The sequence below is a fragment of the Protomyctophum bolini genome (assembly GCF_963924005.1).
Source record: "Protomyctophum bolini genome assembly, chromosome: 16".
Taxonomy (NCBI): domain Eukaryota; kingdom Metazoa; phylum Chordata; class Actinopteri; order Myctophiformes; family Myctophidae; genus Protomyctophum; species Protomyctophum bolini.
In genome coordinates this window covers 17,021,345-17,039,468 of record NC_137877.1, presented here as the reverse complement: position 1 = coordinate 17,039,468, position 18,124 = coordinate 17,021,345, and the positions used below count along the sequence as shown (strand labels likewise).

Below are 18,124 nucleotides of genomic sequence, written 5' to 3'. Positions count from 1 at the left end.
GATACACCCAACACAGGACGGGGACTTCCCATTAGTCCGACTACGTGACCGGTTCAGACTCACCCCATGGCTTCCTTGTGCGGTTCTGGTTAGGGTTAGTAATGGGTCGGAACAACGACACATTACCCACAGGACACACAGATGGCTTATTTCATTTCAAGGGCCAGTAGTTCGATGCAATCCAGGCTACGGACTCTGAATAAACGTCTGGTTATATTTTGGAGATGGTTCACATAAACACTTCTGGTCTCATGCACGGAAAACACTTTCGTGTGAATGAGCTCCGTTTGAACCACACGGGCACACCCATGCACGTTCTTAGCTCGTGCATGAGGCTGTTTAGCCCAGACGTGTTTAAAAAGCGTATTATACTGTTTTATAGTATAACTAGCATTCAATCACGGTGATTTCTAGAACACTGGTTTAACGGTTGACATTGCCATAACATTAAATCTAATGACTCTGCCAACCTCATGGGTGAATGGTAATGTTAGCCTTTTTGAGTGGTGCAACCACTCCTACAACCAGCAATGTCCGTGTACCTGTTTGTGTACCTCAATAAGCACGAGTGGTGTGCACATGCGTGAAATTTGCGCGTGTGTGTACAATGCGCGTGCCTGCACAATGCGTGCCTAGCACGTATCAACACAATGCTAATGCAAATATTGAAGTTATTAAAAAAGAAGCCTATCCAAAAAAGAAGCCTATCCATCCAATGACAGCCAATCGGAAACCTTTTTTTTTTGTGTACAGTAACTATAACAATAAATGTGTAGTTGCACCACTCAGTTCACACGGGTGTGATTTTTGAGAATGTTTTCTCTTTGAGCAAAGCAATGATATATTACTAAGCTTGATACTTGTGGGAACAAAAGCAAATTGACTGAACTGTAGCTTTTCACAGTCATGTTGGTGCGTTTGAGCATTGTGAGAGACTTATTCAAGTTGAGAAATATTGATCTAACTGTCCAGGAAAGCCAGACCACTTGGTCCTAACAAGACAACCCTGCGTGTGGAAGGATCTGACGTATCAGTGCGTCTCGTCACAGTTCCTGCCATGCGGAGCAACTGCTGTGACGTGACTAATTGGTCGGTAAAAGCAAAACATGACTTAAACAAGTGGGAGTTATTGTATTTTCTCTGTGCGCTCTGCTCCCATCCCAGCGGGTTGGTGACACAGATGAGTAATATCAAGAAAGTGTCCCACGGATGAACCTCACGTTTTTAGATGTTGAAAATAAATGCGGTCTGAAAAAAACCTCCTCGTTCGGTCTCTGGAGCTCAAAAACACGACACAGACTTGTCTCTTCTTAAAACAGTGTGGTGTAGTGGGTGGATATTTATAAGCACAATCGGCTAGCAGCCTCCTATGAGCAATTCCAACAAAGCCTGCAGTCTAATTGGATGTGACAACGTTGGTGTCACACACTGATTTAGAAGTGGATACTACATACACCTTCGATGCGGATGAAATCACGCACATCCCATTCCAAACACTCATTAGACTCTTATTGTATACTTGGAGAAAAATCCATATATATATATATATATAACGGGATCAAAGTATAATCATTTCCACAATGTTTCACGTTGTTCAAATGTGCCTTTTCCCCCAGAAAAGCTACCGGTATCCGTATTGTATAAAACCCCAAACCCCTTGACTTCAGAATTCTGCTTTGCAATTATATGTGCAGGCTTTCATTTCCAAAAACTAAACTAAAAACCTCTTCAACCTCTTCCATGATTTATATGATTCGGTTAGACACAGATGCAGTAACTTCAATAGCAATCCTAGCGGGTCAGACTTAACGCAGCCGTTGCTCTGATTTCCTTTCAGGGTCCATTTTGTTGATTAGCGGAGTGAATATATTTTCTCTTGTTTCAGTTTCACTTTTCATCTCATTTTTGGAATGAAACTGGCCATTTCAAATGGCCCTCCCCTCAGCTGGTACCCAGGGTTGACCCAGAGGCGTCGTCCTCCCCCTACTATGATCCACACGACCTCTCTCTCTCTCAGCAGTCGCTCATCGGTTGCCACTTCCCAGTAAAACACCTCACTGCTCCCTGCCATATCTGCCCCCTGCGTGCCATCCCACTCACACGGTTACCTCCAATCATCCTCCACTGGTTCCCAAACACTGGGTTGGGACGAATTTGTGTGGGTCACGGTCACGGTCACAGACACATTTCTTTATGGGTCCCTTTATTTTCCTACATTTTGTTTTTAATTGTTATTATTTCAGAAACATTTTCAAAAAGCATAATAATTTATGAATAAATACATAAATTCATGTTTTTTTATTATAATTATTTTTCAGTAATTTCATGAAGAAAAATTAAATCAAAGAAATTCCATAAATTAGAAACTGAATGTTTAAGTATAGTTTGGGCCCCCGGGGAGACATCAAATTTCAGTTTTGGGTCACGGGCTAAGACGTTTGGGAACCACTGGAAAGTCCGTTTGTTGTATCAGTTGTACCTGATTTTTGTACACTTTAAATGCATAAATATTGTACTTTTACCACTCTACTTTAGAGGTAGATATTATACTTTTTCACTTCGCTACAATTATTTTAAAGCTTGAGTAAGTTGGTTACATTGCAGATTTAGATTCTTAAAACAAAACATGAATGAACCAGAACTTGCTGTTGCTAATGCTGACTCTTAATGGCCATTCATCTAGCGTGTGTGTGGGAGACAAACTGCTGCTGTCTTGAATACTAAATCATTGCATCAACCTAGGGATGCTTGTAATGCTTCACAGTACAATATACTGTATATGAAAACAACCCCGGTATACACTATATATAGCGTAGTATAGGATCTACTCCCCATTCAATTAAACAGGCTGTGGCTCATAAAAAAGACAATGTTGCTTTATTGAACAGTGTGCCTATGCGTGTCTGTGTATGAGACTCTCATGCATTGTAACATTTCCATAAAATATTTAGCACAAGGCTTATTTCATACCATGATCATTGTATACACATGTGAAAAGGCTTGAGGTTCAAAACTGTGCTTTCCTGATACTTAAAATTGTTTACCTTTCTAACCGTTGAGACTAATGCAGATCTTGTCGCACAGCGTTGTTGATCGCTAAAAAGAACACATTTTCAAGCCAACAACGCTTGCTTCACATTGTTGGCTTAAAAGTATATCTGGGCGCCTGCTGGCCTAGCGGTCTGGGCACGTACCACATACAGGCGCATGCCTGACAGCGTGTCGCTGGTTTGACGACCCCCCCCCCCCCCCCATAAAAGTCAAAGTATAGTATAAAATGAGGCTTCATCTTTCCCCTTCTATCCCTACCCCGACTCTACACCCCTCTCGCTCTCTCTCAGTCCCAGGGGCAGCACGACCACAGCAACCCGGGAGAGCCTCGGGAGGAGCAGAGCATGCTGGTGGAGTTTGATGGCGTGTGGAAGGGCCTCACGGCGCTATCGGGCATCTACCTCCTCTTCATCATCGAGCACTGCATCGGCATGTTCAAACACTACAAGGATCAAGGGGTAAGCTCCACGGCTGGCAAACTGTACGGAACAAACACATGCACCTCCAACTGGGCTGTTAGGATTTCAAATTTCAGTTAATGATTAATTGTCACAAAAATAATGCGAATTAACAATTGTATTGTGTTTTTTTTGCATTGAACATTGGAATGTTACAATTTTCCGTTTGTCTTGTAGGCTTTTGTATCACAAATTGCACAGGGCAGATAAATAAATCACTGACACATTTAATCATTTTTTAATAATGATTCCCTTCCAAAAAATTGACAAAATAGCGGAAATGGTTGATCTGCTATTTCTGCTACTTTTGAATTTCTTTTTGAAAATGTATGGCCGAAACGATTGCAGATTATGCAGAAGTAATTGTGATTACCGTACCTCAAATAATTGCAAATGATTGGGCAATTATGTTATACCTTAACTGGGTCTGTAGCTCTGAGAGCGTACACATGGAAACAAATGGACTCATTAAGTAAGTACATTTTATTTATAAAGCACCTTTCGAAACAAAGTTACAAGGTGCTGAACAATTAACACAGTATAAACAATAGAAGCAAATTAAAAACAATGAACATATCACACAGTTGTGCCAATATAATACAGTGGTACAGTGAGAAGAACAAAAACAAACGCAGCAGAACAAAAACATAGGGCTATAAAATGAATCAGGTCGAAGGTACATGGGAGAAATATTTAACAAATAAGTGAGTCTTTAGGAGACTCTTAAAACAGTCGACTGACTCAGCATTTTTCAACGCCAGAGGCAAGGCATTCCATAGGGTGGGAGCTACCACAACGAATGCTCCTTTTGTTGGAGGACCTGAGAGGTCTTTCATTCGTCTTAGGAGGCAGTAGGTCAACGATATACGGCGGGGCCAGCTTTAAAAGTCAATTCTGGCCTTAATAGGAAGTCGGTGTAGTGTGGCTAATATTGGGGTTATATGTGCCCTACGGTTTGTGTTGGTGAGGATTCTGGCTGCAGAGTTTTGAACTAGTTGAAGTCGGGATAGTGATGATCGGCTCAGAGTGGTGTAGAGTGATAGTGATGATCGGCTCAGAGTGGTGTAGAGTGATAGTGATAGTGATGATCGGCTCAGAGTGGTGTAGAGTGATAGTGATAGTGATGATCGGCTCAGAGTGGTGTAGAGTGATAGTGATGATCGGCTCAGAGTGGTGTAGAGTGATAGTGATGATCGGCTCAGAGTGGTGTAGAGTGATAGTGATAGTGATGATCGGCTCAGAGTGGTGTAGAGTGATAGTGATGATCGGCTCAGAGTGGTGTAGAGTGATAGTGATGATCGGCTCAGAGTGGTGTAGAGTGATAGTGATGATCGGCTCAGAGTGGTGTAGAGTGATAGTGATAGTGATGATCGGCTCAGAGTGGTGTAGAGTGATAGTGATAGTGATGATCGACTCAGAGTGGTGTAGAGTGATAGTGATGATCGACTCAGAGTGGTGTAGAGTGATAGTGATAGTGATGATCGACTCAGAGTGGTGTAGAGTGATAGTGATGATCGACTCAGAGTGGTGTAGAGTGATAGTGATAGTGATGATCGGCTCAGAGTGGTGTAGAGTGATAGTGATAGTGATGATCGGCTCAGAGTGGTGTAGAGTGATAGTGATAGTGATGATCGGCTCAGAGTGGTGTAGAGTGATAGCGATGATCGGCTCAGAGTGGTGTAGAGTGATAGTGATAGTGACGATCGGCTCAGAGTGGTGTAGAGTGATAGTGATAGCGATGATCGACTCAGAGTGGTGTAGAGTGATAGTGATAGTGATGATCGGCTCAGAGTGGTGTAGAGTGATAGTGATGATCGGCTCAGAGTGGTGTAGAGTGATAGTGACGATCGGCTCAGAGTGGTGTAGAGTGATAGTGATAGCGATGATCGACTCAGAGTGGTGTAGAGTGATAGCGATGATCGGCTCAGAGTGGTGTAGAGTGATAGTGATAGCGATGATCGGCTCAGAGTGGTGTAGAGTGATAGCGACGATCGGCTCAGAGTGGTGTAGAGTGATAGTGATTGCGATGATCGACTCAGAGTGGTGTAGAGTGATAGCGATGATCGGCTCAGAGTGGTGTAGAGTGATAGTGATAGCGATGATCGACTCAGAGTGGTGTAGAGTGATAGCGATGATCGGCTCAGAGTGGTGTAGAGTGATAATGATAGTGATGATCGGCTCAGAGTGGTGTAGAGTGATAGCGATGATCGGCTCAGAGTGGTGTAGAGTGCATTGCAATAGTCCAGACGGGAGGATATGAAAGCGTGCATGATTTTTTCCAGGTCTTGAGGGTTTACTTGGTTACATTTGTACGCTCTCTTGACTTAAAAGTACATTAAGGACTTTACAGTGTATGTTCTAACTTCTGTGTCTGAGTGGGCAGAGAGGCTGTCTGGAAATTGGAAGACCGCTGGCTCGACCCTCGGCTTATGCCAGCCTGTGTGGAAGTGTCCCTGAGCAAGTTACCTAACCCCTAACGGCTCTCGCCTGTGCGCTCTTCATGACTTATCTGAGCTGGTTGTAGTAATTTACCTCCTCCCCAGGGGACCCGACCCTGCCCGTCTTGACTGTCCTCCGAGGTGGATATAGCTATGCTGGATAGTCTGATTCTGATGCGAGGTTACTCTGTGGTGGGAAATTATACAAATAGATGATACAAGAGAACTATAACTTGTAACAATTTCTTTTGTAGAAGAGGCAAACTAATATTGTTTATGCTGTTTGCTTTGATGGAATAATTGATTGAACATGTACACCCTAATTTGATGTGGGTGTGTTGTGTTCTAAAATAAAGTGTTTGTGTTGATTATTGTGTTTACTATAATTGGATTAATACATGATAATCGACGCTTTATTTAGAACACATCCAAATCAAATCATAGTACAACGTACACGTGTGTTCAATCAATTATTCAATCAAAGCAAACGGAATAAACCATATTAGTTACAAGGCTGCAGTCTGTCGCGGGCGTCATGCTGTCATTCTCTTGTTTTATTTATTTCTCAATCTCACCACGGAGTAACCTCGCATCTTGGAGGACAGTCAAGACAGAATTGGGCATTAGGTATGTGCGTGTGTGAAAGAGACGCATGCATGTGCAGATTTCTAAGGCGTATGTGCTGTCTGTTTATGCTGTTTATGCTTCTGAAATCCTTCTGTTGTTTTTATTTATTTACACTGCAGAATACTGCCACCTCCTGGCATGGAGTTATTTCCTCTCACTTGTGCGCACAGCTACTTGGACTCGACGTCTGACCCTACTCCCGCTATTAGTCTGTAGTAATCAGGACAGGTCACCTGACCATGGTGTGTGTAGGCCAGGTGGGGCCTTTCCTTCCTGTGCCCTACCTGTGCCTGCCCACTTATCTAAGTTTGAGGCCAAGAGCACCGCTCTTAAGCCATTGAGACCTGAGACCAGATTCTACAAAATGTCTTCTAGATCATGACGAGTTTTCTGAAAAGACTATGGGCTGTATTTTGCGTGTCTTAAGTACCAGGTCTTATTCCCTAACTTGAGTAAACTAAAGACATGGAGGCGTGATCAATGATCTTTGGCCACTCAGAATAGCCAAATGGCATTGATCACGCCTCCAGGTCTTACAAAATACAGCCCTATATGTCAGTGGTGCTCAAACTATTTCATGTCTAGGAGCCCCACAATTATATTTATCTGGCCGCCGACCTCATCTCAAAATATGATGTTCCAGGGACCCCCAGAAGCAAAGATTTTAGTTTAAAAAAAAGTTCACTGTGAAAGAATATATATTCAAAGATTAAAAAAAAGAAAATATATAAAATAATGATAACTGATTAAAAACGGGGTCATTCCATTTACCCCCGATGAGCGCGTTGGTGGCAAATGTCCCAGCTCCCAATTTCAAATGGCACAGAAGCAGCTGAACTGACCTTCCTGTGTTCCTCACAGGGACGTCTGTGCGGCCGGAAGAGGCGGAGCGACGAGGCCAAGATCGGGAGGAAGCTGTCCGATCACAAACTGAACCGCCGCTCGGACGCCGAGTGGCTCAACCTCAAACCTCTGACCGAAGGTACTACAGACACAGATATTAGCAATTTTTTGTTTTGTTGTTGTTGTTCTTTTACTGCATAAGTAGTTTTACTTTTAAGAACTGGCTAGTTTTGTTTTAGTTTTTTATATTAGTTTTGGGAATTATGAGGAAAGCCTTGATTTACAGAAGCTGAAAAAGGTTGGATGAATGAATGCATGAATGACAGGTGACCTGTCAAAAAGATGATTTTACATGCAATTTGGTTTTTCCCTTTTTTAGTATTTATTTTTTATCAATAGAGCACAGAAGTCTAGAGGTCACTCGTTCATCCCCTGGAAGTTTTTCCTCTATGGAGAATAAAATTGGGTTTCTTAAAGTCGTCTCATATAAGCATTGTTTGTGGTCCAAACATCAGGTGGCACTGTATCGTTTACGATAGTCAGTCACTCATACAGTCTGTTTCTAGCAAAAATGTAACTAGTTCAGCGGCAGTAACATTAGCGTTTTCTCGCCATCAGTTGATGCTTCATAACAAGTCTATGGTAATTCAGAATGGGGAAGAAAATGCAAACCAACTAGGACATGTAAACTCCATCAGACTTCGGTGCTCTATTCTAAAACTTTGTTTTATTAACTAAAATTACCCTGAAGAATTTCTTAACGATGAATCGATTAACTACCGTAATAATAACATCCCTAGCAACCAGCTGCTTCCCCCGACATAACCTTCCTGCTCCTCCCCCTCCAAGGTCACGATGGCACGGTGGTCTCATGCGACAACGGCCACAACGACACGCAGCTGTCGGAGCTCCAGCCGCCCGACTCTCCCACCAACAAGACGCCGCTGGCGCCCGACGGCGACCGCCACACCTCGCCTGTCGAGGAGAACGGACGCAAGGCCAAGAAACACGGCCACAGCCACGGACATGGACACTCGCACGCCGCCAACTGCCACTCGGACCAGGAGATGAAGGCATGGATTCAAGTTCTCCGTCTCACTGACTGATTCCAGTCATTTTTATTCCATAGAAGCCAGCCTGTCGTCTATGAAAGCATGTTGTGCACCGAAAATGGCAGATCTACAAGCTCACAACACGCCGCTGTGTGACGTGTTGTGAGCTTGTAGATCGCCCATGTTTAGTTAGTTCTCTTTATTTGAAGTAGTCAAACTAGCGATATAATTCATGTTCAGAAGCATCTTCCATAAACAGGCATGGTCTCGGAACCATAAAACAAAAGGTTAATGCCTCAAATCCAGTTTAGAATCACGATGGCTAAACATCATTAAACAAGTCATGAGATTTGATTTTGCTTTATTCCATGTGAAGGACGCCGGCATCGCCAGCATCGCCTGGATGGTAATCATGGGCGACGGCATGCACAACTTCAGCGACGGCCTGGCCATAGGTGGGTGGTGTACTTTTAGGCATCCTTGACATTAACACGGAGCCCGCCAGAAACGGCCAACACGGAGGGTTAAATTAGTACCGTGACTACCGTCCATGTTTTAATCCGATCGTATCGTTAGCTACTGTTTGCTAACGCAACAACACAAAGTGGGACAGTGGCCGTGGCCATTTTGAAGATGCGCGCACATCCACTTCCATTCTAAGCCCTGCATTCAAAGCCCTGTATCTCAGAAACGACATTGAGGGGGCCGTTTCTGGTGAAAACAAGTGTTTTCAACAGCCTGTAGCAGGCGCTGTGATACTCGCGGTCGGGTTTTTCCACCACCGACCGAGACAACAACAGTGGTCAAGACACCACACACAGCAGTTTGTCACTGTAACCTGCTCAGATCGGCTATTATTGTACACCACCATTGTACAAAAATGTACAACACATCAGACTGATCAATTCAGTTGAACATCTATTTTCTATTTGATGTATATTCTTTGAGTCAGTACTCCAGTCATTACTTGGGGAAACATTTTTCCCCAATCCAGAAAGTTGAAACACCAGAGATAGATTGTGTGTTGTCATCATCAAGGCCAGGCACACCCACATGGAGGAGTTATACCAGCCATCATTTATATGAATAAGATATTCTGTTCAAAGACTTTGCGCTTTCATTAATTCCTAACTCAACAGGCTCTGCCAAAGGATGCGGATCGTCTGATCTGATCCACAAAGACGTGGCCTCGTAATTATGCATACCTCTAGCTGTACTTACAGTAATAACGTGATTATTTGGCTCAAGTAAACATTCACACCCCATCACCCTACCCCCATTTCGTCACAGCTTCAGTCAGTCAAATAATTATTTTTGATTGCTTGTTCTAAGCATTTAGCATCGGCCACGGTTAGACTTAAGCCTGATTAAAAGCTCTCTTGTCAAAGTGTCACGGAACCAAAAAAAAACTAACTTTACTCATCTCTCTCACTTGGATCAATTCAAACCATTTTTATAATCAGTTAGAATTACTTTAATTGTCCCATAACAATCCTGGGTCAATTTAGCCATTTGTAAACTCAAGAGCAAATTGAACTGTCATCTTCAGGCTGTTCGGCGTGTTGATGTCTCTTTCTTTGTTTCTAACAGGGGCAGCGTTCAGTGCCAACACTACAGGAGGCATCAGTACTTCTGTGGCTGTCTTCTGCCACGAGTTGCCTCATGAGTTGGGTAAGTGGATAGCTGTATGTGAAAAGAGATGAGGGAAAAAATACCCTCAACTGCCTGGTGTTACACAATAGACATTCACTCTTTAGCCAGGAATCTCTTAACTCACTCAGCGGGTCGATCAATGCAGGGTTGTTTTTTTTAGGCCTCGCTTCCACTTTACACCATGGCCACTCGAGAGAAAACTGGTACCTTCACTGGAGGAAAGAATATAGATCTTGTTTTAACCAAAACATTATCAGCTTTTCTAATTGTAATCATTGCTATAGCGCTCTTTAATAGAGCGTCAGTCTATTTAGACTATTTATTTAAAGACCTTTTAAGCGTCGTACAAAGCCAACTCGAGTTGTGACAAATCATGACAACAAACAACATTTTGAACCAAACAAATAATTACAAAGAAGAAAAACAAGAAAAAAAGTGTTTTAACCTGCCTGTTTTCTTCTTCTTTCTAATTATTTGTTCGGAACGAATTATTTTGTTTGTTGTCATGATTTCTCACAACTCGAGTTGGCTTTGTACGAGGCTTAAAAGGTCTTTCTGAAATGTCTATGAGGAAAATTAATGGGAAATCATTTCCTGGGCCCTGGTAGGGGGCGGGACTGCGACGCTCTATATACTGAAAATATAAACTATAGCAATTAGTTCACAGTTTAGCTGCCACGCTGGTGTAGCTGTCACACTGGTGTTTTGTCTTTCATAGATTAAATGTTTAGACTATTAATTTTGTGCTGGGCTTGTGTTGACTCCCATGACCCTGGAAACCCTGGGAATCTATCAACAAACCCGTTGTTTTAATCCTGGAAATAACGTTGACGTTGATAAGGGCATGAGCGATTTCTTTCCTCGTCGTCTTTAAAAATAAAACTCCTTGGGTTTTTTTGTGGGTTATTTGTTACAGTGTTTCTTTATCCTGACGGCAGCAAAAACATGCCTGTCAATATGTCCGTCAGCGTGGATGATAAGCGGTCCCCCGGTGCTCTCTCGCTCACTGCTCAGTAAACAAGGATATGCTGACACGCTATCCCCCCAACACCTCCATGTCACGCACTCTTCTGTGACAAAACAAGGGCCTATTGACGTTTTAAAGTTTAATTCAGCTAGAGAGAACATTCATGTTTGTGCCTTAACACCAGGAGGGCCGTGTTTGTGTGTGCATGTGAGCTCGTGTTTACTTGTTTTGCTATACTTATGAGAAACAGACATTGTAAGGGTTAGGCTTACAAATCGGAAAATATTCGGGTTAGGATTAGGAATTTATGCCTGATTTGTAGTTTGTGGGCCCGGTGCTGTGCATCAAAACTTAGCCCAGGCTCACAACAACAACCTGTCACGCTCTGACACGTTTTGAGCTTGCTGTGAACTTGTAGATTGGCTATTTCCGGTGACACCTAAGGGTTAGGGGTAAAAAGGACGAAAGATAAAAAATGGCATTTATAAAATTACTGTAAATGGTGCATTTATATAAAGCGCTTTACTTAGAGATTGTGTATTACATTCACCCATTCACACACCGATGTCAGAGGAAACCGTGGAAGGCACCAACCTGCACATCAGGAGCAATTAGGGGTTCAGCATCTTGCTCAAGGACACTTTGACACTAACTCTGGGGGAGTCCGGGATCGCCTGGGGAACCTCCCGGTTCCATCCAGCCGCTCTACCGCTGAGAAACTGTCCTAATATGTTTATGTCTTCACTAGTATAGTAATAATGTGCCTGTGCGTTTGTGTGTATGTGTCTAAGATCAGTTGAGAGGAGAATTCCAGACCCCATATCAGCAGTGATGATGGTTGGTTGGTTGTACGTGGTGTATAGCCCGCTATGTGTTAACCCATTTTGGGCGGGAACCCCTTTTGGTGTTAGCATTATGTCACGCTTTAGCTATTGAAAAATAGCAGATCTACAAGATTGTAGGTCTGCTATTTTTGAAAAATCGAAGAACGACTGACATAGAAACATATAGCTTTTTCAGAAAACTGTCAGGATGTAGAAGATATTTTTTTAATCTGATCTCAGGTCAGAATGTGTTATGTGATAAATGGAGCTTTGTCAGCCATGCCATAGCCCAGGTAGTGAGTGATTAAGTGGCCACGTTCCCGGCTGCCTACCTCCCCCTTGTGTTGACTAACGGCATCCTACTATTAGTGCCGTCTGGACAGGTACAAATGTGGTACAAACGGGCCACCACGCCGACGGAAGGGTTTGTGGAGCAGAAACACTAGACTAGTCATTCGTGTTTGGGGCACGCCGCCGACACCGCCGGGAACCGTTATGAAGAAGTGCTTTTTTTTTGTAGCGTCGACTCTCACTGCCATGTGTTGCTATCTAGGCTACAAGTTGTTCTACATAAGCTTTTTCGTACACTCAAACCACACCCCCACCACACATACACATTACACATTGATTGATTGAAAACTTAATTGAAATTTAATTCAAAAGGATAGACAAGGGGACAGGGGACATGGGGAGAAACAAAACAGACAAAAACAAAATACCATTTGTGTTTTGCCCTGACCCTGTTCCTTTTGGGGAAGGGGGGCAGGAGACAAAGACATAACAAGAAACAAAAACACAAAAAAGGTACAAAAAACCCAACCAATAACCAATACAATCTAGACACGCATGTACTGTGTATACACACACATACACACACACACACACACACACACACACACACACACAGCGCCTCCCTTTCTTTTCTTTGTGTTATGTTTTGTACCCTCAGCAAATATACAATTAATTATTAAGGAACACGAGGCCTATCTCCCACCACAGTTTTTCATCGTTTCTGCTCTGGATGTTATTCGCCTGTTGAGTGGCTTGAGTTGATGCGCCGCCACCGTCTAATTTCCCCCCAACCCCTCCCCCGCCCTCCACCACCACCCCCGCCCGCTCCATTCAAGGCGAGCGCAAGACGAAAGCCAGCGGTTTCTCGCTCGCTTCCACCTCCAGACAAAAGATCCCCCCCCCCCCCACAAGCGGCGGCAGCTGCAGCTAGGAGGCAGAGACGATCATTACGAGAGATCTTTAGCCTCCCGGAGTGAAGCTAATTGGCGATGATGTGTGTGTTAATTGCGGTGGACGGGCGGTGGCGAGCAGCGCGTCTCTGGGCACGTGCCGGAGCGGAACCGGAGGAACCGAGAGAGGGAGCCTGAAGAACTTTGAAGCGCGAGGCGGAACACGGGTCCGCCCTTTCCATTCCTCGCCTCTCTTTAACTTTTCGCCGCCTGTGTACCAGATGTGATTGATGGATGAGTGAGGAGTTGGTAATATATTCATGGTGGTAATTAGCAAGGAAAAAGAGGCCGCTCGTTCCACTGTGCAAGGGAATGTAGGCCACCCCCTTTTTGTCTTTCTTTCTTCTTTCTATGCATCTCTTTCTCTACAAATCCAGGCCGTTTCCGCTGAGACTAAGGGCCCTTTTCTACATCTGGGATGGCAGAGATTGAAGAGGCTAGAAAGGCTACATGCATGCATGTGTAATCATGACTGGATGTGAAGGGACATTACTACATGTTTTCCTTTTGTTCCGTGCTTGTTCTTCTCTCATATACGTTTTCCCAGCAGAGAGCAACCAGTGGCAGGTGTGGGGAGTGGGTTTGAAAAGGGTGGCAGGTGTGGGGAGTGGGTTTTGAATGGGGTGGCAAGTGTCTGGAGTGTGTTTGAATGGGGTGCTTTAGTTTGCAAGTTAGGCACCAGAATGTGAAAGTAGATTGTGAAATTGTAGTGTGTGACTTCTGTTCCTGATCAAACTTAATTTGAAGAACCCCCATTTTACTATGCATTAGGCCACAGGCCCCCATTTGATGCAATTTGTATCTATGGGAATGGGACCCCGATCTAAGCCTTTTAACAAAATAAAAACCTGCTTTACAAGAACTGAATCACCTGATCACCATAACCTTGGTGCATCTGAATGAACATGTGAATGTGAGTCCTGTTTACAAGTCTTTGACTTCTCTCCCTCGTGGCGACAGGTGATTTTGCTGTGCTGATCAAGGCGGGGATGTCTGTGAAACAAGCCATCGTCTACAACCTGCTGTCGGCCCTCATGGCCTACGTGGGCATGCTGATCGGCATCACTGTGGGCCAGAACACGCACAACGTCACCAGCTGGATCTTCGCTGTAACCGCTGGCATGTTCCTTTATGTGGCTCTGGTGGATATGGTAAGCTGCCATTGTTTATGCTCCACGACGCCAAACAAGCCGGGTGTCATTGTCCAGCAGACATTAGGTCAAGTTCGGTCTAGACCTGGGGACTGTGCATTAGTCCGGCATCCCGTTAGTCTGACTACATGGACTGTTAAAACCTCCGCGTATGGTTAGGGTTTGGGGATAGGGTTAGTATGGTCCACGTGCGGTTAGGGTTTGGGGATAGGGTTAGTATGGTCCACGTGCGGTTAGGGTTTGGGAATAGGGTTAGTATGGTTGGACTAATGAGCGGTCGGACCAGTGCCACGCAACCCCTAGACCTAGTCATATTTGACTCCTAATTTTGTGTAGAATGTCCCAGGACCCAAACTAGTGAAAATAGCAGAACTAAAAGCTCACAACAAGTCACTTCACAACCATGTTGCAAACTTGTGATCTGCTTTTATTTATTTATTTATTTAGAGCCCGAAACATGGACCCCAACCCACTGTTTGGGAAGCAGTAATTACAATGGGAATATATAGAGCTAATTAACTCAAACAACATCACTGGCATCTGTAAAGGGCTCTCCCAGTGACCCTGCCAGTGAAGCCACAGTGCTACATTTTGAGAAAATATTTTCTTTCGGTCCAAATAGTTTTTTGTTTGTTGTTTGCAGCTTCCGGAGATGCTGCACGGGGACAGCGAGGACCACAAGCGCTGCCATATGGGTCACTTTGTCCTGCAGAACATTGGCATGCTGACCGGCTTCGCAATAATGCTGCTCATCGCCATCTTCGAAGACCAAATCGTCCTCGACTTTGGCTTCTAGTAGGGGGACGGAGGGGGTCGGGGCGGTTGGGGGGGGGGGGGGGGGGGGTCGGCCTTTTCGGGGCCGAGGGAGGGTTTCCAGAAGGACGTGTCGATGTCGTGCTTCTCAGCCTTAAGCATACTTTGTTTGCCATGTTGCCGCCGGTCCAGTCTTTGTTTGCCATGTTGCCGCCGGTCCAGTCTTGCATGTGTATTGAATCTCATTCATTCATTCGTTCATGCGTTCGTTCATTCGTGTCCATTCCAAGTGTCTCATGGACATCACCCGTTTGGCCTGTGTGTGATGCGTCAATGTGTGTCCCCCCTCCTCCTCCTCCCCCCTCATTCTCTGTGAACCACAGAGCTGTGCTGCTGAAGGAATGCTTGAAGAAAACACCAGCTCTGCTCAGAGCTTATCACCATGGCCATAAAAGCTACCATAGAAATTAAAAAGAGGACGGGGAAAAAAGCAATTAAATTCCTGCGGTGTTCTCCTGTGAAAACACGGATCAAACCCAAACCAGGAAGGCATATTTTGAGCGGGTCCCGTTGATAGGATCATATTATTATAATGCCCTTATGTATAGTCATCAGATTCACGTTTGCCTCATAAAGTGCATTAGTATCTGTGGTCGGTGGACAGTGGACGGTCTGCTAATGTGAAGAGTGCCTCAAGACTGTAAATACCTGACGCGTTTTTCACAAAAAAGGGGCAGTTGCGCAACCTAAAATAGCAGATTGTCAAGCTCACAATGCTTCACAGCGTGGTATATTGTGCGCTTGTAGATCGGCTGTCACAGCCCAGCAGCCCACCACTCATCCATCTCAGCCTGGTGTTGGTGTGCCGTTGTTCCCCCCTCCCTGCTCCCTCATCCCCCCCTTGTCAACCTGTGCTGTGTCCCATCAACCATGACTGGTGCACCTGTGGCTTGTTTATGTCGCCCCTGTCATCCATCATCAGCCTGTGACGTCAACTCCCGCTGTGTATCACAACGTCCCGGCGTCACCGGGCCATGGCAGTGCCGAGCCTCGGCCACTGGAGCGGCGCCACTGAGTCCTAGCCCTGCGCACCACACCAGACACAACAACACTACTGCCCCCCCCCCCCCCCCCCCCCCCAGTGTCCTTGAAGAGGCACTGCGGCAGAATTTAACAATAACAATAGTGTTATGAAAACAGCAGCTCGTGACCATTGCTTTATCGTTCTGAAAACGTGTTGGCGGCGACAAATCTTCGGAGTCTAAATAAAATGCCCCCCCCCCCCCCTTCACGTGGGAGAAGCGTCTTAGAGCTCTGTGTCATGCTTAGTTCATACTCAGTCGTTTGACGTTGTCGCATGCCAAAAATAGACTTTATAATTTCAAAAAAGCATTGCTCTGTAGCTATTTCTGGTAAGCGACACCATTGTACGCACCCAGTATAAATTAGGCTTTAGATTGTGGCAAAGTCTCTCTTGTTATATGTATATATATACACTGTATATTTTGGTAACTGTGCTATTTTCTATTATGTGATATGATCATCACAAGTATTGAAGTTATGCGCATAGTGTTAAGAACCGCAGCTGCCAAGGCCTTAACAAAGATCATCGGAGACAAAGTTTTGTTTAATTATCAGAAATGTTGTCTGGCCGCTGGTTTTCAGGGGCTGACAATCCGTCTGTAGCCAAAATGAGACATATCCTTGTTAGGCCTTTTATGTTTTGTTTTGTTTGTTTTATCTAGTTTTACAGTCAGCAGCTTAAAATGTGAATTTAGAACGTTTCTTTTGCATACAAAGTGTTATGTTAGTTTATGGAGGGTAACAAGAAAAGTCCTCGATGTGCTTTATTCGAGTTTGACCACGCTGCTGGCGACGGTTCGTTCGTCGAACTAGGGAGAGTACAAACTGTGACGTCACATCAGTGCACGTCAAAATCAGGATCAATGAATTTGATTCAATTGAAGTTTTTGCGAAATGCGTCTGATCGTTCAAAGTTGTCGGCAATTGTTGTGCAGCTAAAATGTAATCAATCATTCCCACTTTAAAGTCATTTACTTCAAAGTACTGCTTTTGTCAACAAAATCAGTTTACTTGTTGATCCTGACAATCTCACAGACCAAGCAATAGTAATAGCCTTCATATCAGAACTGTACACGTTATGTCTCCTGTACTGTTAGCGTTCTTTGCACTTATAATGGATATTTAATCCCTCCTCGTGGAAGCACACGACAGCCAGACATTCAGCAGTTGTTGTTTCTTTTTTCTTTTATGTTTTTAAATCACTAATTCTATTATTTTTATTTTTAAGTTTCTAGGTGTTGATCTAGGTGCACAAACATTTTGCCAAGTGTGCCAAACGATGGTCCCCTTTGTGGAGAACCAAAGCTGAATTTATACTCCTACAAAAATATCTTAAATATACATATCAGTGGTTCTCAGAGTGACCCACAGGGGTCCTAGGGTCCTGGGTTCCCCCAGCTAGATTAGTTAGTTCGGAAACAAATGAACTCTTATGTATATTTGTAACTCGGCGAGTGAACAAATGGAACCAAATGGACCTGTAAGGGTCCATTTGGTTCCAGTTGTGCACTCTCTTGAGTTATGGGTGTCAGTGGCCTAACCAAACTTGGGATCCTTGAAATAAATTAAAAAGAAAACGTTTGAGAATCAGTTAAATGTAGTATATACTGCATAGATACAAGTCAGGGTGAGTTTGTAACTGTGCAAAAATGCATAGGAGACCACAAAAAGAAGGATGATATGGCTGTTTTGTCAATCATCTGCAACGCGACCAGCTCTTTTCCCGTCAGTAAGGTTGAACTCCCGAACAAAGAAGCATTTTGAAAGAAGGGGTATAAATACGGCTTTATCCGACCCACAGATCTGTGCGCCAATGCTCGATTTATACTGTACGCTATCGTGACGTGTGTCGGCGTCGCCTACCCTGAAATGAGCCGATCTACAACAAGCTTGCATTTCGGCACCGACGCGACACCGGCGGGTCACATTAATCGGGCTTTAAACAGTGGCTGTTGCTCGCCTCTGCCTAGGCCTCCTCCATGA

At 44.2% G+C, this 18,124-nt stretch overlaps 1 protein-coding gene across 6 annotated transcripts in view; it reads left to right on the top strand.

Annotated features, from left to right (window-relative positions):
• slc39a10 (solute carrier family 39 member 10) overlaps positions 1 to 15,112 on the top strand; it is a 48,296-nt gene extending 33,184 nt beyond the window's left edge. For all 6 annotated transcript variants that reach the window (XM_080785515.1, XM_080785517.1, XM_080785518.1 and 3 more), the window contains 7 exons: positions 3,342 to 3,509; positions 7,436 to 7,556; positions 8,267 to 8,490; positions 8,846 to 8,924; positions 10,060 to 10,140; positions 14,115 to 14,305; positions 14,949 to 15,112. In XM_080785515.1, coding sequence (XP_080641641.1) covers positions 3,342 to 3,509; positions 7,436 to 7,556; positions 8,267 to 8,490; positions 8,846 to 8,924; positions 10,060 to 10,140; positions 14,115 to 14,305; positions 14,949 to 15,101 — 1,017 coding nt within the window. In that variant the 3' untranslated portion in view covers positions 15,102 to 15,112. The remainder of the gene's footprint in view (positions 1 to 3,341; positions 3,510 to 7,435; positions 7,557 to 8,266; positions 8,491 to 8,845; positions 8,925 to 10,059; positions 10,141 to 14,114; positions 14,306 to 14,948) is intronic.
• Positions 15,113 to 18,124: the final 3,012 nt, after the last annotated feature.